Consider the following 27,029-nt stretch of genomic DNA (forward strand, 5'->3'; position numbering starts at 1 on the left):
CTAGTGACAGGCGCCCACTCTGAGTTAAATCCGTCAATCACTACTCTTTGTTGTCTGTTGCTCAACCAATTCGCGATCCATTGGTTTACCTGACCGTCAATACCTATTTGCTTTAATTTGTAAAGTAATTTATGATGCGGGACTTTATCAAACGCTTTCTGGAAATCAAGATAGACTACGTCCAGTGATTTGGTTACGTCATAAACAGTGAAGAGGTCGTTATAAAGAGAGAGAGAGAGAGAGAGAGAGAGAGAGAGAGAGAGAGAGAGAGAGAGAGAGAGAGAGAGAGAGAGAGAGAGAGAGGTAAGCAGACAGACAGATAGACAGATACAGAGAAACAAACATAGACAGACACAAACAGACGGATAGACAGACAGGCAGATAGACAAGGAAGCAGATAAAGATACAGACAAACAGACGGGAAGACACAAAAAAAAACAGACAGGCATAAAAAACAGGGGCAGAGAGTGAAAACCCGATACACAGGGGGATAGAGATTAACACACACACACACACACACACACACACACACACACACACACACAACACACACATGCCTTGTACTACCGTAGGTGTTCCCCGGAAGTCCACGCTTACTGACGTGTTGGAGTTGTGTTGCGCCGTGACAAGTTATGCAGCGAACACACACGAGAGCAAGCGTCGGGCAGATGGAGCTCACGGCAATTAGTGGACACGAGCAGGTGGGCAGCAAGGAATGTGTGACAGGTATCCGTGAGAGGTGAAAGGGATACAGCGAGAAAGAGAAAGGGATTGGTAGGCTACGAAGGAAAGAGATATATAGAAAGGAATGAGGGAGATGGAGGGAGAGCGCTAAAAAAGAGTGGACATGGCAATCCCGTAAGAGGGAGAGAGAGGGATTAGTAAGATACAAAGGAAAGAGATAAGTGGAGAGATGAGGGAAATTGAGGGAGAACACTGAAGAGGAGAGTGAAAATGGCAGACCCGCAGAGATGGAAGAAAGGAGAGGAAGCAGTAAGGGTGGATAGGAGGAAGAATGAAGTCTGTTGAAGATAATGAAAAGAGGATAGAAGAGACATAGTGTGGGGGGGGGGGATAAAGTTGAGAAAGGGAAGTGGGGGCTGGGAGGAGGAAGAAAATAAGAGAAGAAGATGAGGTAGTGTGAGCTAAACGAATGAAGAGAGAAGTGAAGAAAGAGAAGTGGGGGCTGGGAGGAAGAAGAAACGAAGGGAAGAAGACGCAGTAATATAAAGAAAACGAAGGAAAAGAGAAGTGAAGAAAGTGAAGTTAGCGGTAAGAGGAGGAAAAAACGAAGGGAAGAAGACGCAGTAATATAAAGAAAACGAAGGAAAAGAGAAGTGAAGAAAGTGAAGTTAGCGGTAAGAGGAGGAAAAAACGAAGGGAAGAAGACGCAGTAATATAAAGAAAACGAAGGAAAAGAGAAATGAAGAAAGAGAATTTAGCGGTAAGAGGAGGAAGAAACGAGAAGACGCAATAGTATAATGAAAACGAAGGGAAAGAGAAGTGAAGAAAGTGAAGTTAGGGGTAAGAGGAGGAAGAAACGAGAAGACGCAATAGTATAATGAAAACAAAGGAAAAGAGAAGTGAAGAAAGAGAAGTTAGCGGTAAGAGGAGGAAGAAACGAGAAGACGCAGTAGTATAATGAAAACGAAGGGAAAGAGAAGTGAAGAAAGGAAAAGTGGACTGGGAGGAAGAAGAAACGAAGAGAAGACGCAGTAGTATCAAGGAAACTGTGAGAAAAGAGAGATAAAGAAATGCAAGACGGATCAGCCAGCATCTTGCACTTGGCTCGGGGTTCACACGTCTCCAGCTCCGGCGAGGCTTGATGATGTGGAGGCAGCAAACTTAATACCGGTGCTTTCTGACGTCTCGGGAACTTCTTGGTGAACATGTTGCTGACGACGGTGAGGCAGGTGAGTGACCTGTCTTGGGGGGTGGGGGAAGGGACTCGTTACCATCATACATTTGAAGGCACACGAGGACAGAAGTGAACTGTGGCAGAGTGAGTCCGTAGAGTATAGTTGACGCCGTTCAGGAAAAAATAAAGAGGAAAGTGAAATGTGGCAAAGTGAAACCGTAGAGTTGTGTGCGACAAGGGAAAACGTTCTTACCTTAGCGGAGTCTGCCACCTGGACTATACGTGTTAGTTAGGTCACTCTTGTCTTGGTCTTGTGAGGCGTTCATTGTTCATCCTATAAGCTTTATTTTCGTATTATTGTAGCTACTCCTAGTCACAGCTTATCATCAGGTTTTTTTTTCTTATTCTATTCTTATTTGTTTTCTTTCAGCTTTTTTCTTATATTCTTTTCCACTTCCATAATTCCTTAGCTTATTTTTTCTTGTAATCCTATTTGCATAACTTTATTTCTTTATAATTTATTTCACTCGAAACTTTTAAATGTAGCCTATTACTCCCTTGTAGTTTCCTTAAGTTAGAGATAACACTGGGTTATCTCTCTCTCTCTCTCTCTCTCTCTCTCTCTCTCTCTCTCTCTCTCTCTCTCTCTCTCTCTCTCTCTCTCTCTCTCTCTCTCTCTCTCTCTCTCTCTCTCTCTCTCTCTCTCTCTCTCTCTCTCTCTCTCTCTCTCTCTCTCTCTCTCTCTCTCTCTCTCTCTCTCTCTCTCTCTCTCTCCTGAGAAAACAGATAGAGAGATACTCAGGAGAGGAGGAAAACAAAAAGAAAATGAAAACAAAAGCTATCCATGTCTTTGTCACACACACACACACACACACACACACACACACACACACACACACACACAGAAAGGTATGTAATTATAATCTACCTGCTCGTTTAAGTCTATTGACATTTACACACTTAGGATATCAAGAAGTATATGTACGAGAGAGAGAGAGAGAGAGAGAGAGAGAGAGAGAGAGAGAGAGAGAGAGAGAGAGTGTTCCATAGAGGGTTACATTATTCCCGCAACACACAACAGGAGGCGAGGCACGGAGAGGGGGCGGTAAAGGAAATCAATCGGTATGTCTTTGCGCTGCCAGATTCACGGAACACACAATCCGGCTTATTCCCAGAGAAGTTCATGCTCTCTCCCCTTCAGGACTGCACATTGTATACCCTTTTTAGTCTCGCGTATAATAACACCAAAATCGGATACGCCTGTTTGGGATTCCTCCTCTCCTATTGCTGTTCTTTCTTTTATCTTCGTTCCTGAGATCTGTATGTGGCTTTTTTTTTGTTGTTTGTATGTTTCTGAGACATTTTTCTGCATCTCGTATGTAAATAATAAAGCTCTGACGATAGGTTAGTTATACGTTTCGGCGACTCCTCACACGCTCACTGAGACTGCATATATTACGTGTAAGTTTGTATGATATCGTCACCCTCATGAAATAATTGCCTAAGTCATTTTTCAGCGATTTCCAGGTTTTTCCCTACATCAATTTTTTTTAACATGCGACTGCCATTTTTGTATAGTTGCCTTCGTCATTCAGGGTGTGAGAGTTCTAGAATTAGCCTTTTCGTTTCTGCCTAAATCTTAAGCCAAATGAGATAATGACAATTCTTTTCTCATTTCCTGTAAAGTAGAAAATAATGACTTAGGCGGTTTGTTTACGAAAGTGACGATATATTTCTAACTTACACGACGACTTTCAACTATCGAAGGTTCATTAATACACGGGACAGATATATTAGCTATGAGTGAGGCAATGCTGGAGGGGTGTGTGAAGATAAGTCATGCCGGATTTTTATTTCTGTATCTTATCTTTGCCCTTGAGGTGCCTCCTTTGCTGTGAAAAGATAAAAGAGGCAGTTGAGAAAGAATCTATGCGTTATTTTATCAAAGAAAGCACTCTAAATGTATATCTCGAGCCTATTACCCTGCAGAACTTGGCTAATGAGAGTATTCAATAAGGAAGTGAAAAGAACGAATGAGCTGAAGATATATGACTTGTAGAGATTTATGGTAAGTTAAAAGTATGAACTAAGGTTTTGATGATAGTATTTTAACTTTGAAGCCACTAGTTATATTTTTTTCTTGGACCTTCAATAGTTGGGAGGCGTCGTTAGATTGGAAATAAGCACTGAAGTCGTAATCCTTATGTTAACCTCCACGAGGCGATTTTCCCCCGAAATGACGGAAAAGTGACACGTAAGCGATTCAGTCCTCTGACGATATCCGTTTTCTTTAGCTTCCCCGAATCTCCATCCCCGCTTCCTTCCAGGCTGCGAGGAAGGCTCTAGTCATATCCCCATTTTTTTTCTCTCTCGGTCACAAGCTCCGCAAAATTTACAGGTTCCTGGCATATCCTTCTCGTGGGCTTTTTTATTCGTTTTTGGGTTACAAGTTACTCAAAATTTACGAGCTCTTGGCGTGAGGTAATATAATAAAAGTGAGATGAAAAAAAAACGCACAACGGCGAGAAGAGAGATTAAACGAAAAAGTGGATTCGAACATGAAAAAAACGTCTTATTTCTCAGCTCGCTTAAGAACGGGCTCACAGCATCACGGCCCGAGCCTTCTGGGAAACGTGTGGTGTTGCCGCGCGACGAACATTGATGCTGAGATCGAGTGAAGATTAAAGTCTAGGAAAATACCAAATAGTAGCAGTGGTAATTATTGTGGTAGAAAAAGTTGCAGTAGTAGTAGTAGTAGTAGTAGTAGTTTGAGGACGAGGAGGAGGAGGAGGAGAAGGATTGGTTGAAGCAGTAGTAGTAGTAGTTGTAGAAGTAGTAGAAATGGTAGTAGGGTCATTATCAACACTTATTATTACCGCGATGACAAGCAACACACAACACACTCCCACGTCCCTCTCTTCTCTTCCCTCATCCTTCATCATCGTCATCATCATCATTACAATTATCATCCTTCATCGTCAACCTCGTCACTGTCATCGTCACTCCCCTCACCCTCGTCACTATCATCATCATCACCCTCGTCACCATCACCCCCATCATCATCACCCTCATCATCGTCGTCGCAAATATCACGGACAAAGGACGGGATGCGGCGCCGGTCCGTCACAAGGGCTCGAGCGCGACTCATTGTCTCCAGCTGACGTGCGCGGCCGTTCAATCTGGTGATGGGGTGTGTGTGTGTGTGTGTGTGTGTGTGTGTGTGGTGCCGCCGCCGCCGCCTTGCTTCCCCCTCCGTCACCGCCATATCAGAAGCCCACGGTGGGGAGGAGGAAGAGAAGGAGGAGGAGGAAAAGGAGGAGGAAGAGGAGGAGGGAAACACCTGCAGTCCTGTTGAGGGTACGGCTTCATCCCTTTGATGGTTTAACACTTTAGAGAGACAGGTGGTGGTGGTGGTGGTGGCGTTGGTGGTGGTAGTAGTAATAGCGATGATGATGATGGTGTTATCATCATTATCATCATCATCATCATCATTATTATCGGTGTTATTCTCGCTTTAGTTTTCTCGCGCCATGTTTTTTTATTATTATTTTTTCCTCGGTGTTGTGCTCCGCGGGAAATGATGTGCTGGAATGTGTGTAGCGGCGCGGCGTGTTCATTACCGCGATAAAAATGAATATATCACCGCCGCGGCCTCCTCGTCATTAGCACACGGCAGGCTTGGCAGGTAGGCACAGGTGTTCAGAGCCGATGATGACGATGGTGGAAAATAACAGAAGAAGAAGAAAAAGAAAGTAAAGGAAAAGATGAAGAAGAAGAATGAACAACAGCAATAACGTAGACACTGAAAACTGATGATGACGTAGGTAGAGATTAACAGAAAAAGAAGAAGAAGAAGAAGAAGAAGAAGAAGTAAAGGAAAAGATGATGATGAAGAAGAATGATCAACAGCAATAACGTGGGCACTGAAAACTTATGATGACGATGGTGGAAAATAACGAAAGAAGAAGGAGAAGAAGCAGAGGAAAAGAAGATGAAAAATGAACAGCAGCAAAACCTCGGCACAAAAATCTCCGTAGTAATAATAATAATAAGAAGAAGAAGAAATGATAATGATGCCAGTTTTCACTACACAAATAAGAGATTAATTAATATAGAGGAAAAATAACAAGGAGAGGAGGAGGAAGAATTTATAACGACTGCAATAACGTCAGCACGGAAATCTCCACAATAATAGTAATGATAATAACGCTAATGATGCCAGTTTTCATTGCACTAATAATAGATTAATTACGCTTTCCCCGATAAACTCTTAATAGTGTCACGTGCGCCGATTACTCGTGAAGGAATTTGCCAGCGGGATTATAATTAACACTACCGGTACTGTACTGTTGCTGTTGTTATTATTATTATTATTATTATTATTATTATTATTATTATTATTATTATTATTATTATTATTATTATTATTATTATTATTGTTTTTTTTCTCTCTCGATTTATTGCTTTATTGTCTCTTCCTTCTCCTCCTACTCCTCCTCCTTTTCTCCTTCTTCTTTTTCTTTTTTCTTTTTTCTTTTTTTTGTGTTCTTCACTAAGCGGGCAAACTTGTAAGGAACCAGTAGCCTTTCTGTTACTTGCATTTCCGTGTTTCCATGTTTCTTCTTCTTTTTCTTCTTTCTGCTTCTTCTTAATCTTCTTCCTCTTCTTTCTCTTCTTCTTCTTCTTCTTCTTCTTCTTCTTTTTCTTTTTCTTTTTCTTTTTTTTCTTCTTCTTCTTCTTCTTCTTCTTCTTTTCTATAACAATTGGGTTTTTTTTACAGCTTCCATCACTACTACTACTACTACCACTACTACTACTACTACTACTACCACTACTACTACCACTACTACTACCACTGCTACTACCACTACTACCACCACTACTACTACTACTACTACCACTACTACTACTACTACTACTATTACTACTACTACTACTGCCACTACCACCACCATCGCCCCCACCACTGCTACTTTTTCCACTTCCTCATAAAAATATAGAACGAAAACAGGGTAAAGAGTTTTTGCTTTCACATTCACTGCGGCAGAAAAGAAAGAACACTAGCATTCACGGGAGGACGAGAGACATCCAGAGATTCATTACCCTTAACACGGGAATCAAATGTGTCTCTACAGCCGCCCTGAGACACTTAGGTAGCCGTGAGAAGTGATGGTGGTAACAAAAATAAAGATGACCAATGAAACAAACGAGTAAAATGATTAAGTTAAGGTTGGTATAAAGGGTGTCTCTCGTGAAGGAAGGGGGAAAAGGATAAAATAACTGGCGATGAAAAGGGTATCTTGTGTGGGAAAAGGTAAAAAGATAATGTTAAGTTCAGTAAAAATTGTTTATTATGTAGGAATGGGTTAAAAAAGATGTGTTAGTGGCAGTTGAAATGGTATCTTGTCTAGAGAAAAGTGGTAAAAGAGAGTACTAAGGCCCGTAAAAAGGGTATCTTATGAAGGAAAGTGGTAAAAAGATAAAGTTAATTGCAGTAAAAAGGGTATCAGTGAAGGAAATGGGTAGAAAAGGGGTAGATATACAGAGAGAGAGAGAGAGAGAGAGAGAGAGAGAGAGAGAGAGATGCCCACAAAACGTGTAACTCTGAGCCTGTTTTTGTAATTTAATTTATCTAAATGAAAAAAAAGAGAGCAGTAGTGGTAGTAGTAGTGGTAGTGGTAGTAACTTCCATCGATATCTCTTGGTGGAGGGAAAGGAGAAATAAAATGAAGCCTGGAAATAGGGACTTGGGGTCGTAATAGAGAAATCCTGACGTGGAAACAAGGAGAGAACAGGAGAAGGAGCCTGGACTAAGGGGGGGGGGGGGAGAGTAAGAGAAAGTGAGACAAGGTTAGCGAACATTCAGTGAGAGCAGAGACTGAAGATAAACGTACATACATACATTCTCTCTCTCTCTCTCTCTCTCTCTCTCTCTCTCTCTCTCTCTCTCTCTCTCTCTCTCTCTCTCTCTCTCTCTCTCTCTCTCTCTCTCTCTCTCTCTCTCTCTCTCTCTCTCTCGCCCCCCCCCCCCTTTCGGCACCATCCCAGCTGCTGCCATTCCTTCTCATCGCTTTCATCCGAATCGTATAACCAATCTTTTTCTCGCTCATTTTTTCCCTCATTTCTCTTCACATTTCAATCCTCTCTACCTCCTTCCCGCCATCACTCCTCCCCACTCCCTCTCCCTCCCTCCCTCCATCCATCTATTCCACCGTTCTTTCCTCCCTCCCACGGGCAACTTTTTTTTCTTCAATTTGAGTAAGAGCCGGACGGTGTGAGTCATCCTGAAGCGCTTTACGTTGCGTCTTCGTCTCCTCTTAATCGGTCGAGTGAGACGAGGAGTGGACAAGCCTTAGAGTAACGAGCCGTGCATGTTTACCAGTTCGTACGTTTTCCTCCAATTCGTACGCATCAGAAGAAAAAAAAAGCTATTCGGTAAATTCTCCCAAGATGATGTTTTTTTTCTCTCCTGGTATGAGTACTAATTGAAATATGCGTACAAATTGGATACACCTCATATAGCTTGCTGAGGTGTCTTCCAGGCCTCCCTCTGTGTGTGTGTGTGTGTGTGTGTGTTAAAGGAGTTGTCCGAAGGTGGTGCCGTGTGGTGTGGAGCCGGCGAGGATGTACACACACACACACACACACACACACACACACACACACACACACACTCATACACACACTTACTCATACACACACTTACGCATACACTCCAATCAACTATAAAAGGACTACAAAAAGAGCAAAGCCGTTTCATCTTCGGTGCTCAAAAGTACGGAACGTGTAAGGAAATGTTTCATCACTAAGTAAAAAAAAATATAAAAAGCATGAATGAGAGGAAGCTGTTTCGATGCTTCTATTAAGATTAAGAGTAGTGCGAAGTCTGTTATGCATCTAGAGAAACCAGAAGACAATAACATAGAAGCCTGAACTTAATAATTTCAAGCCGTATAGAATCCACCTCGAGGGATATTTCGTGACGTGTGAAGGAGCTGTTACACTGGGCAAATTTTCCGTGGATCTTCAGTCAAACCACGATTTCCGCTGCCGTGGTTCTTATATTTCAGTGGTTTTCTGACGTGGCCACAATCTTTCAAAACTACGGTAGATTTCACTGAAGGACGACGGTATTACTTACCATCAGCAGCAGCAGCAATAACAAGAAACAAATGAGAACCACGCTAGCAGAAATCGTGGTTTGACTGAAGATCCACGGAAAATTTGCCCAGTGTAATCGCCCCTTTAGACAGTCAGGCGCGGGAGGAGGGTTCGAACACACCGTCGCCTGCTGGGAATCAAGACCGGCCATTACCTCAAAGCTTCGGTACATGGGTCATATTCGTAAACATTTCGACGTCCAGCCTCACATATCTGACTAGGCTTCCGTAGGCGTTATGGGCATTATGGGCTTGGAGCAGTAAGTAGCGTTTTTTTTTTTTTTTTCACTATTGTTTTCTTTTTTACGCCCTTGCACTGTCTCCTCTGCTGTAAAAAAAAAAAAAAAATTCCACTGGTAGTTTTATGACCCTTCTGGTAGTTTGACCCTCCTTCTGCACTTTGAACCCTCACAAAAACTCGTTAGAACCAGACTGATCTCTTTTTTGGACGTTGGAAATAGTTGGTGTGGGAGGCAAAAGCGTCTGAGAATACCGACCGAGCTCCTCTCTTTGGTCCCCTTGGTGCTACCCCCCTCCCCCCTTCCCGAGCCCCAGGTGAGCAAGTAATCCCCATAGTCCCTAATAGACCCAAACTTATTAACACTCCAGTCCTAGTCAATACTAGAGCCTTGGGGGCAAAAATGTGCTAAGTCTCGTTACCCCGTAAAGGTCGAAGCCTGATCATTTCTTCCCGCCAGACATCCGTTCCGCTCACCTCTCAAGAGCAAAATACTTGATGCGTAGAGGCCAGAATACCGCCTGTGAACCCATATACTGAGTGCCTAACGGGCGTAGGCAGGCGAAGTGGCAAGAGAGACTCACTTGCAGGGACGTAAAGGCGAAAATACCGCATCTGAACCCGTGTACTGAGTGCCTTATGGGCGTGGGCCGGCGAGGGGGCAAGATAGACTCACTTCGCAAGGGCGTTAAGGTCAGAATACCGCCTCTGAACCCGTATACTGCGTGCCTTACGGGCGTGGGCAGGCGAGGGTCAGTGTTTCCCGAACGCTGAACTCTTCTGGCCCCGGATGGCTGGCGGTGACGCGAGAACTGAGGGGCAGGGAAGGAGAAGGATAAAATAGTGCGGGAGTTGAGGAGTCGTGGGGCGCCACTCTCAAGAGCTTGTTATTGGTTGTCCTGCCGGTGATTTAGCCGAGACTGAGGCGAAGGAAGATCAATCACCGAGCACACCAGGGGGTCAGCTTCACCTCGATTTCTCCTCCTCCTCCTCCTCCTGCTCCTCCTTCTCGTCCTCTCTTCCTTCTACGGTTTCTATTCCTCTCTGCGAACCTATATAATCCAGATCACTTCTGTTTAGTCCTAGTTTCACTCTTGCTCCCGCTATTTGTTCCATAATTCTAACTTTTACCTTAATCCATCCACCCATTTTTTCTTCCGCCTCCGCCGCTGCCTCCCTTGGCCCCTGTTGGCGGCAATACCTGCTTCGTTTCCTCCTCAGCTACACTAATTAGTCGTCGCCTCAGTGTCGTGTTCAGGAAAGTGGCGCAAACATTCCCACCTGGCCGGCTTTACTTCGCCCTAATTAGGTACTGCGCCGTGTATCGGGTTTTCCTTCTCCGTCACATTATTTAGCGGTGAGATTTTATTTTCTTCCCCCGCCCACGAATGACTAGTGTCGGTATTCTATGAGAGAGAGAGAGAGAGAGAGAGAGAGAGAGAGAGAGAGAGAGAGAGAGAGAGAGAGAGAGAGAGAGAGAGAGAGAGAGAGAGAGAGAGAGAGAGAGAGAATTACATAGAATTACATAGAACATCAGATCACACAGACCCATGGTCCAGACTAGGTGGTCTGTCCTTAAACCTAAGTGATTCTACATTAAGCAGATGGCTCCAAAACGTTGCTTTTCTACTCTAATTAATATTAAGTTCAAGGAAGTGACGGTCGAGCTTGTTTTTAAAGGAATCAATGGTGTTACACTGGACCACTGACGGTGGGAGCTTATTCCATTCTCGCATTCCAACGTTGGTGAAGAAAAATTTGGTGCAGTCTGAATTTACTTGTCTACATTTGAGTTTTATGCTATTGTTCCTCGTTTGGAAAGTGTCATCGATCATAAACAATTTTGTTCTGTCTACATTCGTGAAACCATTAAGTATTTTAAAACATTCGATCAGTTTTCCTCGGAGGCGATGTTGCTCAAGAGAGAACATGTTAAGGGGAGCGTCTGGGGGGGTATTTTTGATGAATATTTTTAATTCCTCGAAATTCACTTTATGGGCTCATCATACCAGGGATACAATGGGGTGTCACGTGGCGAGGTTAGTTTTTTTAAAATTTAAATCCTCGCGCGGTCTGGCGGCCCTTTAAATATCTGGTAGTGTTGCCATACAGAGCCTTTACGCGCCAAAATATGCATACATGAATCAGTGCTTTTATGTCCGTAATTTTTGCAATAGAGGATATTTTTTTACACAGGGTTAGAGTTACATTGACATTCATTACCAATACATTGTCATCGGAGAGCAGAATCGATGGGCGATCGATAAATTTAGTTTTCCTTCGTTTTCTCAAAACAGGGTCACACGCGCATTTATTTGATATTTCTAAGTTATTTATGGACCTAGCACAAACATAAAGATAGCGTTGGAAAGAGAAAAAAAATAGCTATAAATGCTAGTGATCAGAATCTGGATAAACATCATCAAAATTTTTATATAAATTTTCTAAGTTTAAACTTTGAAGAAACAAAAAAAAAAAAGATGGAAAAGTAATCTCTAGGAATACACTTATTTTGTATGCCCGTTCCAGTGGTGTTTTTATTTTTGAGCTATCTAAACTCTAAATATGCTTTTTTTCAATTTCAAAATTTTGAAATTTTTGAAAAAAAATTCATAATTTTTTTTTTCAACAAATCTTCACCAAAACTGTACATGATGTTCCTACTCAAGGTACACATCACCTGTGAGAAAATGGTGATCCTCTGATAATATCTTAGAACATGGCAGACGCTCCCCTTAAGGGTGGAAAGCCTTTCTTCGTAGGATCTGTTTCGCAAGGAAGGGATCATTTTTGTTGCCCGACGCTGAACACCTTCTAATTTAGCAATGTCCTTTGTATGGTGGGGAGACCAAAACTGTACCGCATATTCCAAGTGGGGTCTGACTAAACTATTGTAGAGCGGAAGAGAGAGAGAGAGAGAGAGAGAGAGAGAGAGAGAGAGAGAGAGAGAGAGAGAGAGAGAGAGAGAGAGAGAGAGAGAGAGAGAGAGAGAGAGAGAGAGAGAGAGAGAGAGAGAGAGAGAGTATTTTATCCCTCCTTCCCCTCCCCTAAATTAGTAGTTTTTTTTTTCAAAGCAATGCAAGTCAATAGCTATGTGCTGCAACGCACACTTCCTTCACCCAACCACTTGTGAAAAACGTGTGCATGGGCTGCAGACTCTTGTGGGCCTTAATGATCATGTTGTAGTCGGGTTTGAGTGAAGAAACCAGATCATTGTATACATCTGTGTATGCTGTGTCTGGCAGTGCTTTATTATTTGAACATATTTGATCTTTTTTCTGTGGTGTATGGGTTGGGGGGGATATATATGCCCGGGGAGCGTCGCTTCACTCATTCGCCGTTCATACTCCCCGCGGTCCTCCCGAGTAAGCTCCCACATGTATACCTTGTCCATCCAAATTCCCTCCCGGCAGGATCGGCTGACGCCCCAGTCGTGAGTTATGTGGGCGTCCTTTTGGTCTCCTCCACTCAGCGTTGTCTCAAACAGAAACAACCCTGTGAGCAGGATCGACGTTCGGTAGGCATGCCATGTGGGGTTGTTTTATGGATTTACATTAACAGCTACACTTTCTAATTATGTTTATATATCGCTCTGTCCACCCCGATGTGAATAGTAATATCGCGAGTACTCCATTGGAGCTGAAAACTGAAGTAGACTGTGTTCAAGTCAGAGCTGGATGACTCACGGCCGACCTTGCGGAGTGTGTGTTTAATAAGGAGATTTTCTATTCTCTTTTTTTATATTACTCTCTCGGTCCCACACGTCCTCTGCGTGTATCGAAACACACGAGAAATTAAGTATATTAATTTCTGTGTGTTGAGACCTTTGACAGTGACCACTATCGGTTCACTATTTCATAATGTCCCGTTGAGACATAACTCCAACACTTCCCGTTTTCTATCAACCTCGGAGAGCATGGGCCATCCTACTTGTTACCCATTTGGGGAAACTCAACAGAACCGCAGGAGAGGATGCCCACCGTATGCCACCAGTTTAATGAAGAGATTTTCTATTCTCTTTTTCTATTACTCTCTTGGTCCCACACGTCCTCTGCGTGTATCGAAACACACGAGAAATTAATCTGCCTGGGATTGAACCCGCGACCACCGTGACGGGAGAGCCACTCCTTAAAAAATTACCGAGTCGGTCTTCTTCTATGATTTACCCCTCAGTTGGGACAGAGACACGCCAGTCCTCGTCGACAGACCGACTTGGTCGGCTAGATTTCGATCGCCGATAGAGTCGGTCTGTCGGCACCCTGCTACGGGCCGCCTGTGGCAAAGGCCCGTGCTCCCTCTTCCAAGAGGGAGCAATCTCTCCCCCCCCCTCAGTTGGGGAACGGGCCCTTGTTTAATACGACGGCCCGTCGCAGTTATGGCTGGGGGCGAGTCGGCCAAAGAGGTACCCCATTTGCTGATTGGGTTATGGGAGGCTCACTCATCAGGCCGTCGCCGCACTACATGTGTTCACTAGAATGGCGTCACGAGATCACGTGATCGAAAATACTCTGTTGGACAATGCCAGTCCTATATAATGACTGTACTTTTCTCCACACAGCTTGCTTCCACGGAACACATGTAGTGCGGCGACGGCCTGATGAACGAGCCTCCCATAACCCACTTAGCCAGTGGGGTACCTCTTTGGCCGACTCGGTAAGGAGTGCCTCTCCCGTTACGCTGGTCGCGGGTTCAATCCCAGGCAGCCGGCGAATACCTTAATCTTGATTAATTTCTCGTGTTATTTCGATACACGCAGAGGCCGTGTTGAGAAATAGGAAGGATAGAAAATAAGCTCGTCGGGGCATTACACACACATTCCAGGATTTTAGCTGATGGGAAAGTAGATCGAGCAGCCGACCATAATACTATTTAACCAATGGGGAGCATACGTCTGGAGGTGCGTCGCTTCACTCACTCGCCGCTTATACTTCCGACGGTCCTCCCGAACAAGCTTCCACGCAGTTGCCCTATCCTATTAACAATGGCATCACTTATTGTTTTGAAGTGTAATTGTTACAAGCCCCAGAGAAACACAGGTAATTTACAATAATTGTAAGAGAATAGTTCAAGCTTCGTGGGCCCAAAGACGTGAGCTAGTCGGTGGTGACATCCGCTGGCTGGCAACTCTGAATATACCCCATTGTTACAATTAAAGTCTCAGAGACACACAGGTAATTTACGATAATTGAAAGAATAGTTCAAGCTTCGTGAGTATAAAGACGGAATCAGTGGTGACATATGGTAAGGATGAATATAGCTACCCCATCAAAATAGTTTATAAAGTATTCACCCGTTTGTTTAGCCCATTCAGAGTAGCAATCCTAGGAGTGCATCTTCACATGCAATGCAGAGCTGAGGACAGTATCCGTGATCTCAGTCAGACTTCTCAACCACCGATTATGACCTTGGAAAGTGGGAATAATAAATGTTTTGATTGATAGATTGATAATTTATTGTTGCAGGTAAACAACAAGGCTTAGTTATTAAGCTGCTGGTGTGAATAATGACTAATATGCAGAAAAGAAATTGTTCACCTAATCTCATAAAATAATTACTTCACACAAATTGGTAAATGAAAAATCTCGTCGTAAAGTATATATGGAAATTATAAAGACCATCATTTTCAGTAAATAATTATAAAATCAATAGTAATTAGAAAAATATTAAGGTCATAAAAATAAAAACTACTTTAAAATACTAAATATAAGAAGTATCGAAGTATCGGCAATATATTTTTTCCCTTGCCGATACCGATACCGATAATACAAATAAAGGCCGATACCATTACCGATACCGATACTATCGACACATCTCTATAATAATGCTGCTGTGGATATTTCATGAAAGCGTTATTTTCTTTCCCTTTTTTCGTTGTATTCTTCGTTGTATAAAAACAAGCCATGCAAATTCAGGGTATCATAAGAGGTTATCTGTGGATAATTTCCTTCTCTAAAGTGTCCCTTTAAAATGAGACATTGTGCATCGAATTCAGATTTATTCAGAAGTAGTGGAGTTATAGCTGTTTAAACACGAAAAAAAGAAAGGTTCGAGGAAGCGCGAGTCAAAGTTTGTCAACGTTGTACTACAGTCTTCGTCAAGTATTACCAAATATTGTATGTGATTATCGATCTTGGCTTTAACATGACCCTAATTCTGAAATAGGAGCATTAATTTTGGGTCTTTACCGGCTCTGCCCAAAATGCTACACCTTAGTTCTTAAATATTCGAGTCTTTGCTCGCCTCCATAGATATCGTCACCGTCATAACTCGTGTTGAGCTAGTCCATAACACCGTGGGCCAGGCCAGTCCGCCTAGTGTCTACCCGTTAAGATCCACCATTGATATTCACGCTACCAAGGTATGTGAAACTATTCGATATCCTCACCATATGCATGAACAGACTTAACTGTGTCATCCAGCAAGCCTCCAAACGACTGGACCTTGGTTTTGGCTTAGGAGACCTTCAGTCCCAGAGGCGAATCCTCTGGGACTGATAATAGTGTTTGTAAGTGGCGGTTGTGTAGATTATTTTTGTTACTCCTAAAAGTCAGTCTTTCTTTCGTTCTCTATAACAAGCAAAGTCAGAAAATGAAGTTTCTTTATGGTGAAACTGAACAATTCTGTTTCGCCTGCTGGGCCAGCCTTGGGAGCTGCGGCTGCGGGGTTTTTTAATATGAAAAAATACTCTTTAGTATTGGCCAACTAAGATTTAGAAAAGGTCGCTCAGGTACCTTCCAACTGCTGGCTCGCTATTTTTTTTTATATATTTTATTGATTGATTACTTGGTTTACTTATACTTACTTGGTCGAATCTAGAAGGTATTCCTCACAACTGTGGTGGTCCACCACAGCTGCCATCCCAACCCCCAGGCAGGACAGTGTGTGATTATACAACTGTTAATACATGTGTAGATAGCACCATGAAACTAAAAAGATACAATGGTAGGAAGGAATGCACAACAAGGGAGGGTTAAGAGATTAACATGGAGAGGACAGGAACGCACACGAAGTCCTGATATACCCTGAAAATGATAGTGCTCGACAAGTTGGAATATGGAGTAATTATTATACATATTTTTACATATGAGAGTAGGCTAGGTCAATTTTCATTATGACGCACGAGGGCCGGCATATTTGCATTTTCAAAGGTCGGAAATATGCCTTAATTAAAACATTCCTGAATATGTACATTCCTGCATATATATTTTATTGTTTATGAAGGTGACGATATTAAAACCAAACACTTTAAATGTAAAAAGACGAATGAGTGGGAGGGGGGATTTAAACCTTGGTCATTATCTCTCCATGCATGTCTTCTGTCTTTCTCATATCACTTCCATCTCTGCCTTTCACTTCAAACTTGACTTGGATCTCTTTGGAATAATGCACACTCGTCATCAGATGGTTTTATCAGCAGGACACACACAGGGAAGGGGTCCTGCCACACGGGGAGGGCGCCGCCGCGGTCTCTGTGGACGCGAGTGACGTCACGGCGAGGACGAGCAACGAAAATGGCGACGCGTTGGAGGCCCTGCTGAGTCCGCTATTCAGGAGGTAGGAACACCGCCCCTCCGGCCCCCGCTGACGCAGTGTAGCAGGCGGCGGCAGCAGGGGCGTCCCGGGGCTGTGTGGGGCACTACGGGGCACGGCGGGGCGGGCGGGGGCGGGTGTTGCGGGGTTTCCTTGGTTTCATTGTTTGGCCGCCCTGCCCCGCCGCCTGTTCCGGAGCTCGTCGGGGCGTGGAGGCGCCCACCCCCAGCCGGGCACACACAGGCAGGTCACGCGGGAGGTACATTTTCGGCAAAGGTCACTTGCGCATTCCACGGACCAACCATTTATTTTGGCTTTTTTTTAGGATTGATACGGTAACCATTAGACCCCCTGCACAATTACCAGGTAGGAGAACTGGCAGTTGAAGGAACCTGCCAACTGTTCCATCGTGTGACACTATCAAATTCCATTTCCTTGTGTGTCTTTCCCATTTAAATTCCATTTCAAGTCATATATTCTGTGTATTTAAAAGCACCCAACTTCCAATGGTGGATTGACTACTCTGTTGCCATATTCTGTACAACAAAACTAACCAAGCATTTATCACAGCTGTAATCACTCCAACAAATATAAGCTATCATACCTTAGGAGGGCTTCACCCCCCCCCCCCCCCCATAGTCTGCTGAGAGCTTCATAATGTGAATTGAAGTGAAAGATTGATTTGCAGAAGCAAATTCTGTCAAAAGTTATTGTTAGAGGTAGGGGGTTCACCAGAGAAGGCAGGCACCGCCCAGGGATCGAACCCAGGACCTTCCGCTTGCCAGGCGAACATGCTAACCGTTACACCACGGTCGCCTCTCATTGAGAACCCACACATCTTCCCCCTAAGGCCCCCCGCAAGGCCAGTCCGGGGAATGTGTATCGCTGTTCTGGATCCTGCTCACTGCGCCATGTTGGAGTGGTAGGGGGTCCACCAGAAAAGGCAGGCACCACCCGAGGATCGAACCCGGACCCTTCCGCTTGCCGGGTGGACGTGCTAACCATTACGCCACGGTCGCCTCTCAGTGAGAACCCACAGATTTATTCATTTGCCTCCACAGCCCTCATATGTTAGATTAGTTTGGTGTTTTAAATGAGCTCTATTCTTGCATTTTCCATTAGGTTGCTTTTTTTCACTCAAGGTTTTGTCCCACAGAAAATGGACGGTGAACTACTTTCACTGAAGTGGAACAATCACCGCACAACCTTCTACCATGTCATCAGCGGACTCCGCAACAAGGTAATGGGGCTTGCCCTGTGATGTAAACATTTGCATGTGTATTCAGATGCCTCAAAGGAAAATCTTAATTTGGTAATTCTTTACAATAGGTCCGCCTCCCCCTCCGCCACTCCAGCCCCCCATACCCCCCAAGACAAGCCTGGGGACCTGTGGGGAATCTTTTTTTTTTGGGGGGGGGGTGGAAGGGAAATTAACTGAAATATGGGACTCCAATATTTCCCAAAAAATTCCCTTAAATGGTGAAAATTCCCTACTCCCGAAAGTTTACAGAAACTTCCTGTCCCGCGTTGCATATTTCCAATGGCTCACACCGTTATGTTGAATATATTTAAACTACTCCAACCTAACTTTACATAACCTAACCTCAACCCCCCTGTCTAACGAGGGGGTTTCGCCCCCCTCTGCTATGAAGACTAGGTAGTTTTCCGTATCAGAGAAATTTTTAGGGAAATTTTGGAGGCCCATTTTTCAGTTAATTTGACTCTCTCTCTCTCTCTCTCTCTCTCTCTCTCTCTCTCTCTCACTCTCTCCCCAAAAAAACAGGATTACCGACTGGTCCCCAGGATTGACTTGATGGGTAGGGAGGGCTGGAGTGGCAGAAGGGGAGGCAGACCTATCGTAAAGAATTACCCTCAAGGTACACATCCCTACATGTTTGGCGTGATAGTTCACCCCAACCTTCATCTTGAGTTTATGCCATTTTTCTTAACCTGTTCATCGAATTCCAATACTCTGTCTCTGAATTCCATTCTGTCTAGCACAACTTTAGCAGTATTTTCAACTTTTTGATAGCTCTGTACAGTCCTTTTAGTCTGTAATATACACTACATGTCAAATAAGTGTTTAATGTGATAGTCCCCCCTCCTCCTCCTTTTTCAAATACAGATTTGCAACTGTGCCTATGGTCCAACCATTGCAAATACAGTCATCCCTCAAATAGTACTGGGGTTAGGTGCCCAGGACCCCCGTACTATTCGAAAATCCGTATAAAATTAGTGCTCCCCCCATAGAAACACTCCTGCCCACCAATTTCTTGTTTAAGGTAAGAAAATGCCTATTTATGTGTTTATAATAGGTTAATTTATGAATAAACAGAAAAGGACGGCCTTTATGTCCACTCTTGCAGCACTCTTGGAGCACTGGCAGTTACTGCAGCAAGAATTTCTTCTTCACTACGCTTGATACAGTGAACACTGCTCTCATGCACGTGGTAGGCTCTCCCTACCACAACATAACTCATCCCAGAACGTAACTTCTCCTAAATCTGAATTCTTCTTCGAACTCTTTGGGGTGCTTTCAGAAGGTGTTTTGGCTTGTCTCTTGGGGCCCATGTTCATGTCATGTGGTAATGGAGAAGCGTAGCTGAAGTTGTGCACACACACGGACTGAGGGAAAGCACACAGGTGTCAATCTGGCAGAGCAGTGTTCTTGAAGCTGTGCACACACATGGACTAATGGGATGTGCACGGGTGACATTCTGGTAGAACAGTGTTGCCATTCACGTCATGGCTACTTGGTACGATGCGCGGGAAATTTAAAAATCCTGAAAATTCTATGACAATCCATCTAAAACTGAAACCGTACTATTTGAGGGATGACTGTAGTCCGTTTAGGCAGTGGATTCCTCGGGTCCTTTCCTCCCCTCTACTCTGCCATACAGTCTCAAAACCTCTATTTTCCTCTCGTATGTTTGCTATAGCTGACATATGAGAGGGAAAAATAGGTGCTTGGGCTGTTTGGCAAAGCAGAGGGGAGGAAAGGACCCGCAGAATCAACAGCCTAAAAGGACTATTTGAAATGGTTGGACCATAGTATGTACCTGAGTTATATTCTACAAAACCTGTGCTTACTGTTCAGATATTTTTTGGCTCATTGTGTAGCACGATCAGTGAATAATTTTTCAAACTTTCACTACAGCCGGGCGAAAACAGCGCCCCGCCCCGTATCCGGTCTGGCCACGCGCGTCAAATTTCAAACGTCGCCACTGAATATAACAAGCTTTAAGCCATAAACTCAACATAATCATCATGTATTATATATAAAAATATGCAAAATTAAATGGAACACGTAAAGAAACAAATTAATTAGGTAATAATTTTGATATGTATGCAGGACTGGACAGAGAAATTTGTGTTATGCGTAGATGACGTGTATCTGCTGAATTGTATCTCCTTATATATATGTTGTGATAAATGAATATATAGATTTGTGGAGGAGAGGGAAGGGAAGGACACAGATGTAAGATCATGGAAAATATCCCACTGATTCACTGGCAATACGCACAGATTTCATGGAGTAAAATGTTGAAAGGACGTCCTCCTGGAGGTGGGTCTTGTGTGTGTGTGTGAGAGAGAGAAAGAGAGAGAATAGATCGACGCATTACTGACTTTTTTTTAGGGTAAATGTATATGATTTTATTATTTTATTTTCTTTGCTCTTTCATCTTTATTCATCTTTTTGTTGTTTTTGGGGGCAGGGTATTTGGGCAGAGGCACCTTTCTTCCATGCCTGCGAAAAAATAAAAATAAAAAGAGTAAGAGAACTAGAACAAAATTTGTTTAGGTGTTACATGTTTTATGAAGCAGGAGAGATAAGTGTCTCACCGGCAGGGAAGTCATGGTTGAACTGGACTTTGAAAGTACGTCATGTTGTATACCTCGTGTTTAGCAGAATCAAGCTATAACTTGTTGATTTTCCCTCTCTCTCTCTCTCTCTCTCATGCCTAAAGATATATTATTTCATTATGTTTACCCATGTTCATTTTTTCATTTATGAGTAAACCGTGGCAAGGAACAACTTCTTAGCTTTCAAATGGTATACAATTCCCAAGTTTTGTTGAATAATTTGAGTAAATAGAGGAAACAATGAAATACCAGTTGACATTCATCTTACTGCTCAGAATTATCACTTTTTCTTTTTTTCTTTGTCTACATATGTCCCTTATCTTCATTTATGATTTAACCATGGCATTGAAAAATTTCTAAGCTTTCAAATGATATATAATTGTGCCAGATTTTATTGAATAATTTGAGTGAACAAAAAAAGGAAACAAAAGGACACCCATTTACATGTGTCCCCACCTATTTTATGTATGGAATTTGAAGTCACTCACAGATTTTATCACCAACTATGGTGGTTAAATAAACATGAGCTGATTCAATCATAAACCAGTAGGTTTACTGATTTGTGAAGCCGATGTGTACTGTGGAAATTAAAGAAAAAATGTATGTCCAGGCTTATTATCTAATCTGTATGTGTAAAGATCATTCTATTAATGAAGGCTTGCACATCCAAATGATGTAAATCTGTGGAAAATTCCTCATAGTTTGGTGATCTCATTATGAATATTCCTAAAACTCCAAGTTATGGGATTTTATATATGTATAAGATATACAGTCGTCACTCAAATAGTATGGTTTCAATTTCATATGGATTGTCATAGAAGATTTCTTTAGGATTTTTAAATTTCCCGCTCGTCACGCCAATTAGCCATGGCATGAGTTGCAACACTGTTCTACCAGACTGCCACCTGTGGGCATCCCCTCAGTTTGTGTGTGTGCACAACATCAGGAACACTGCATTTTTCTGCCAGATTGAAACCTATGCGCTTTCCTAAATCCGTGTGTGTGCACAACCTCAGCTACGCTTCTCCATTACCACATAACATGAACATGGGACCCAAGAGAACACCCAAAACACATGCTGAAAGCAACCCAAAGCATTCGAAGAAGGTGTTCACCTTGCAGAAGAATTCAGATTTAGGAGAAGTTATGTTTTGGAATTAGTTAATTGTGGTAGGGAGAGCATACCACGTGAATGAGAGCAGTGTTCGTTGTATCAGTCGTAGTGAAAAGAAATTCTTGCTCCTGTAATTGCCAGTGCTCCAAGTGTGCTGTAAGAGTGGAGATAAAGGCCGTCCTTTTTTTTTTTTATTCATAAATTAACCTATTATAAACATAAATAGGCATTTTTTTACCTTAAACAAGAAATTGGTGCTCAGGAGTGGTTCTAGGGAGGGAACTAATTTTATACGGATTTTCGAATAGTACGGGGGTCCTGGGTCCCTAACCCCCGTACTATTTAAGGGACGACTGTACAAGAAAGATGTACAGACATGTTGGGTGGCACCAGCAGTTGGTCAAGGGGGGGAGTGGTAGGGTAATGGGCACATTCTTTCACGTGTAGCCCCTATTCACCTAGCAGTGAGTAGGTACGCGACATCAGGCAAGGAGTTATGACCTCGTTGTCACGGTGTGTTGTGTGTGAGTGGTCTCAGTCCTACCCAAAGATCGGTACTACGAGCTCTGTGCTCTTCCATAGGGGAACGGCTGGGTGTCTCGAGGGAGACCCGCAGCAGACCAAGAGGTGAATTACACACACACACACACACACACACACAACCATGGTTGTGCTGCTGGGAATATACTCATGAACTTGGAAGTTCTTTAGAATTGTATATATATATAAGCTCTCAAATATGCATGCTAAATTTCACTCCAGGAAGGAACAAGTGTTACAGAATATCACATACAACAGTCCTGAGGATCACTCAATAAAAAATAGAATGTCATGTGGGATTTTTTATTTCTTTTATTATTATTTTTTTTTCCAATTTGCATTGCTTAGTGAAAGTCTAATTACTATGATTTTAGTACCAATTCCTTATGACTGCTTTCAATTAGGCCAATATTGTCATTCATTTCTTTACACTCACTATGATTGGTTTAGTAATTTGTAGTAAAGAATATATCAGTCACACAAAATATTGATATATAGAGGAAATAAGCTCACATAACCACATAATGGTGGGCATGGTAGAGGTGGACACCATTGTTTTGATGCAGTGTGAATGGTGTCTTGGGGAAAAAATAGGTTTTACATTGGATTACGTAGGACTACATACTGATAATAATGGTCCAATAATAACTGTGATGGGGTCATAACTCCCAAATCAACCACAGGACAGTTTTGAAAATATTTTAGATGTGTTACCTGTCAAAAGTTGCTCGTTAGCAAAATTCTTAACCCAATACACATACACACACATGCACACACACAAAAAAGATATCTAATAGTAGTAGTAGTTGTAAATTTGCCGCAGCAGTAGTAGTAGTTGCAGAACTTGCTGCAGTAGTAGTAATATTAGTATATATCACACACACAAACACACACACAGACACACGCGGTGTGGTCTCCCCATAAGAAGAAACATTAAAAAAACTTGAAAGGATACAAAGGATGGCAACAAAAATGGTTCCAGAACTAGAGGGACTGACATGAAGAAAGGTTAATGGAAATGGACCTACCAACACTAGAACAAAGAAGAGAAAGGGGAGACCTAATACAAATTTATAAATTATTGAGCAAAATGGAAGAAGTAGATAATGAGGAGTTACTACTAAAAGAAGGAATAAACACCAGGAAAACAAGAGGACACAGTAAAAAAATTGAGGAAAGGAAGATGCTTGAGAGACATAAAGAAATATAGCTTCCCGCAAAGAAATATAGAGGCTTGGAACAGACTTAAGTGAGGATGTAGTATCGGTGAAGAGTGTGCAAAGTTTTAAGGAAAAGTTGGACAGATACAGATACGGAGACGTAAGCCCAGGCCCTATACAAATACAGATACGGAGACAGGACCACACGAGCGTAAGCCCAGGCCCTGTAAAACTACAACTAGGTAAATACACACACACACACACACACATACATACTGTTCTGATAGCTCAGTGGACTAAAGCTGGCATCACACAAGGCAAATTTCTGCCAACATGCTGCTCGTTTTTGTTGGTGATAATCGCCAACCAACAATGTTGTGCATCACACTGTGACCCTAAACACTGTTGTGTTGACACCTCGCTACAACAACAACAAACGCCACGCCAGCATCATCTCCAGCCACTTTACCGTGAATCGGAAGGATATTGAGGATTTAGAAGATTGTGCTGCTGCATTGCACATAATGAAGCATGTGCTATGACTGCAGAAACGCCAGAAGAGGCATTTGGGGCGTCCATGGCTAGTTTGTTAAACTTTGTTTATACCTCACGCCAGGCATAGACTCCACCCCGGGCAGGGGCTGGGCCGGGGTTGCCAGATTCTTTTGACGATAAGTAGCCTACTCACCCATCAAAAAGTAGTGGATTTCAACATGAAGTAGCCCAATACATTTCAGAATTACTCAAAATCTAAGTTGCAAGTAGTGGATTAAAAAGTTAAGTAGCGTATAGCCTTCATAAGTCGCCCAATCTGGCAACCCCAGGGCCCTGGGACCGGGCGGCAATGACCCACCATACAGTCAGTTGAGTGTTATAAATAACTTTACACAATAGACAAATAAATCACAAATGCATACTTGCACATGTACGTCATTTTTTTTAGTTTTACCGTTGACAGTTTGAGTAAATATGTATGATGATTGATTTTCAATTTACATTTACAGCTTATAGCACGAATGTCATTTGATCCCGCTTCCTCCCAACCAGTCTGACGTCACATCTGTTGTCCATTCTTCCCGACTTGCCAGATCTTGTTGGTGGTTGTTCGTTTTGCCCAACAGCCAACAAAAACGACCAACATTTTGGGCGAAATTTGCCCTGTGTGACGCCAGCTTTAAGCTCTGCCCTGGCAGGTTGAGGTTCAAGCCCTACTCAGGCAGAGATTATTTTGGTGATAAGGAGTGGTTACTGTTCCCCTTTGAGTAAGGAGATGGGGTGTGTGGTGTGTGAAGGTCCCAGCAGTACCCTGGGATTGACTATAATGAGCTTGCTGTAATAGAGAGGGTACTTGCTTGCGATGACAAGTCCAGCTTGTGATCAGGCTGTGGTGGAAAATTTAACACCAATTCCACTTTGCTTCATCCCTGAAGTGCCTGTAAATCTTGTGATCAGTGTGTTCTGGCTGGCTGACTGGGGAAGCAAAGGTCACATGTCTGTCCTCAACTATGTTTTGGGGAGACTGACCTGGGTCATGTATGGTGGGTTGCCATGTGTGACCCACTGACCATGGCCCACAATTTATCTTCAGTTAAGGTCTCAGGTCATGGACATTGGTGGCCATATTGAAGCATATGGGTTAAGGATTGTCTTCCAACTTATTCTGTGGAACACTCCAATGCACAGTATAAATCCAAGAAGGTTTAACAATATTTACTGAGAAATTGCAAGCTTAAAGTAGAACATATTGCCATCATTAAGTTTATGTAGTTGATGGTGAATTCTGTTAAAGATAGCAAGTGTTGATTATGTGACATTATAGGTAAAGTACACAAATGTACTGTTTTGATTTTTGAAAGATGTATTTGTTTCTTGTAGATTTAGTTTATTGTTTGGATTAGTTCCATTGTGGGACCTCTGAACAATTTATAATATTGAATTTTCATTTTATTTTTCAGGAAACCTACACAGATGTGACTCTGGCATGTGAGGGCAAATTCTATCCCGTCCACAAGTTGGTTCTGTCCACCTGTAGTGAATACTTTAGTGATATTTTTGATCGCACACCATGCAAGAACCCAGTAGTTGTTCTCAAAGACATAAACTGCCAAGACTTGGAGTTTTTACTAGATTATATGTACATTGGTGAAGTCAATGTGAGACAAAATGAACTGTCATCTCTCATAAAAGCAGCCGAGTGTTTGCGAATCAAAGGCCTCGCAGTGCCTGATGAGGAACCAAAGAAGACTAGCAGTGGAAGCAGCAGCAGCAATAATGCAGGCAGTCAAGGGAGGCAGCGGCCTGACCTTGGCAGCCCTCCAGCCAAGAGACGGCGAGCAGAAGAGCGGCGAGTGACTGAACAGAGCCCTGGCAGACCACCTGGGGATGACAGCCCAGACCAGGAGGCTGGGGGGGCAGCAGGCAAGGCCAGTGGAAGTGAGGGAGGCAGGTCACGGGACCAGTTGGATGACAAGCAGGCTGATGTCAGTGTTGAGCAGCCGACAGTGCAAATTAAAGTAGAGCAGCATGACAACTATGAACAGTCTGCCAACGATGAGTTTCTAGTACAAAGCAATAGTTATGATGGTGGTGGTGGGGGTGGGGAGGAAGGTGATGGCCCTCACAGTTCTGAGGGCAATACCAATGACTTTCCAGAGTTCCTTCAGTCAACAGTGGAGAAAGAGGAACCTGTGGCTATGAGTGACTTTAACCCTAGTGACTTTCCTGGACCTTCTGGCCTCCAAAATGTGAGTCATAAAAACTTGTTTTTAATTTCTCAGGCAGTAAAAGTACTATAGCCCATCTGAGAAATGTATGTGAATGTTCTCTGCCCAGGAGAAAGTTCTTTTCCTCCTCAATTTTCTCCTTTCCCCATAAAATGAACAATAATATCAAATAGAATGAATAAATCTACATTGGTGTGAGGGAAATATACAGTAGCAGCAAACACCCAAAAAGATCTGATGGCAGATTACAAGCTGTTTTAATAAAGATTTTTAAAATTCACTTGTTGCTGCCGCTCCTGCTGCTCACTGATTGGTTCCTCCATTATGATGTCACGCCTGGGGGCAGGGCCAGGGCTGCTCCAACTCGCATTCGTATCTTCCATTATTTTTTCCCCTTTCCCTAGAATATACTTTTGCATTGCAAGTATCTGATTTATTGTTTTCATGTGCTTTCATATATATTAATAGTATGGCTACCATGCTTCTATTTATATAAAAAAATGAGTAGACAGTACATATCTATTTTTAAACCATTCCCCTATTGTTTCCCACCCAACAATTAGGCTCCACTGCAGTGTCATAAAAATGCCAGGACATATAACTTATAAAAGTTAATGTAGCAATGCACTCAGACTTCTTAAGCTACTTACCAATATTGAGCAACATTAATCAAACTGCAGATGATCAGTGAAGTCTCCCAGCAAAGTTGAGTTTGGAGTGAAGAACACTGATATATGTGTACTACAGTGTAGGTATACCTACACTGTGATATTTACTTAGTAATATTCAATCTAAAATAATTTACTCATGCATGAGGTGTATGCAGTGATATACCGTATGGT

At 42.8% G+C, this 27,029-nt stretch overlaps 1 protein-coding gene across 22 annotated transcripts in view; it reads left to right on the forward strand.

The window, feature by feature from the left end:
• The first annotated feature begins 16,660 nt into the window (after window positions 1–16,660).
• The window catches only part of LOC127010458 (longitudinals lacking protein, isoforms A/B/D/L-like), a 98,840-nt gene continuing 88,471 nt past the window's right edge, over window positions 16,661–27,029 (forward strand). For 19 of the 22 annotated variants that reach the window (XR_007763192.1, XR_007763193.1, XM_050884663.1 and 16 more), the window contains exons 1-3: window positions 16,674–16,810; window positions 17,943–18,026; window positions 25,420–26,208. Coding sequence is in view for 20 of the 22 variants with exons in the window: in XM_050884663.1 (XP_050740620.1) it covers window positions 17,946–18,026; window positions 25,420–26,208 (870 nt within the window). In the remaining 2 variants the exon portion in view is untranslated. Of the gene's footprint in view, window positions 16,811–16,867; window positions 17,030–17,636; window positions 17,812–17,942; window positions 18,027–25,419; window positions 26,209–27,029 lie in introns of those variants that run through there. The other 3 variants (XM_050884654.1, XM_050884653.1, XM_050884655.1) reach the window with 3 other exon arrangements.

This window comes from Eriocheir sinensis, chromosome 43, assembly GCF_024679095.1.
Source record: "Eriocheir sinensis breed Jianghai 21 chromosome 43, ASM2467909v1, whole genome shotgun sequence".
NCBI lineage: Eukaryota > Metazoa > Arthropoda > Malacostraca > Decapoda > Varunidae > Eriocheir > Eriocheir sinensis.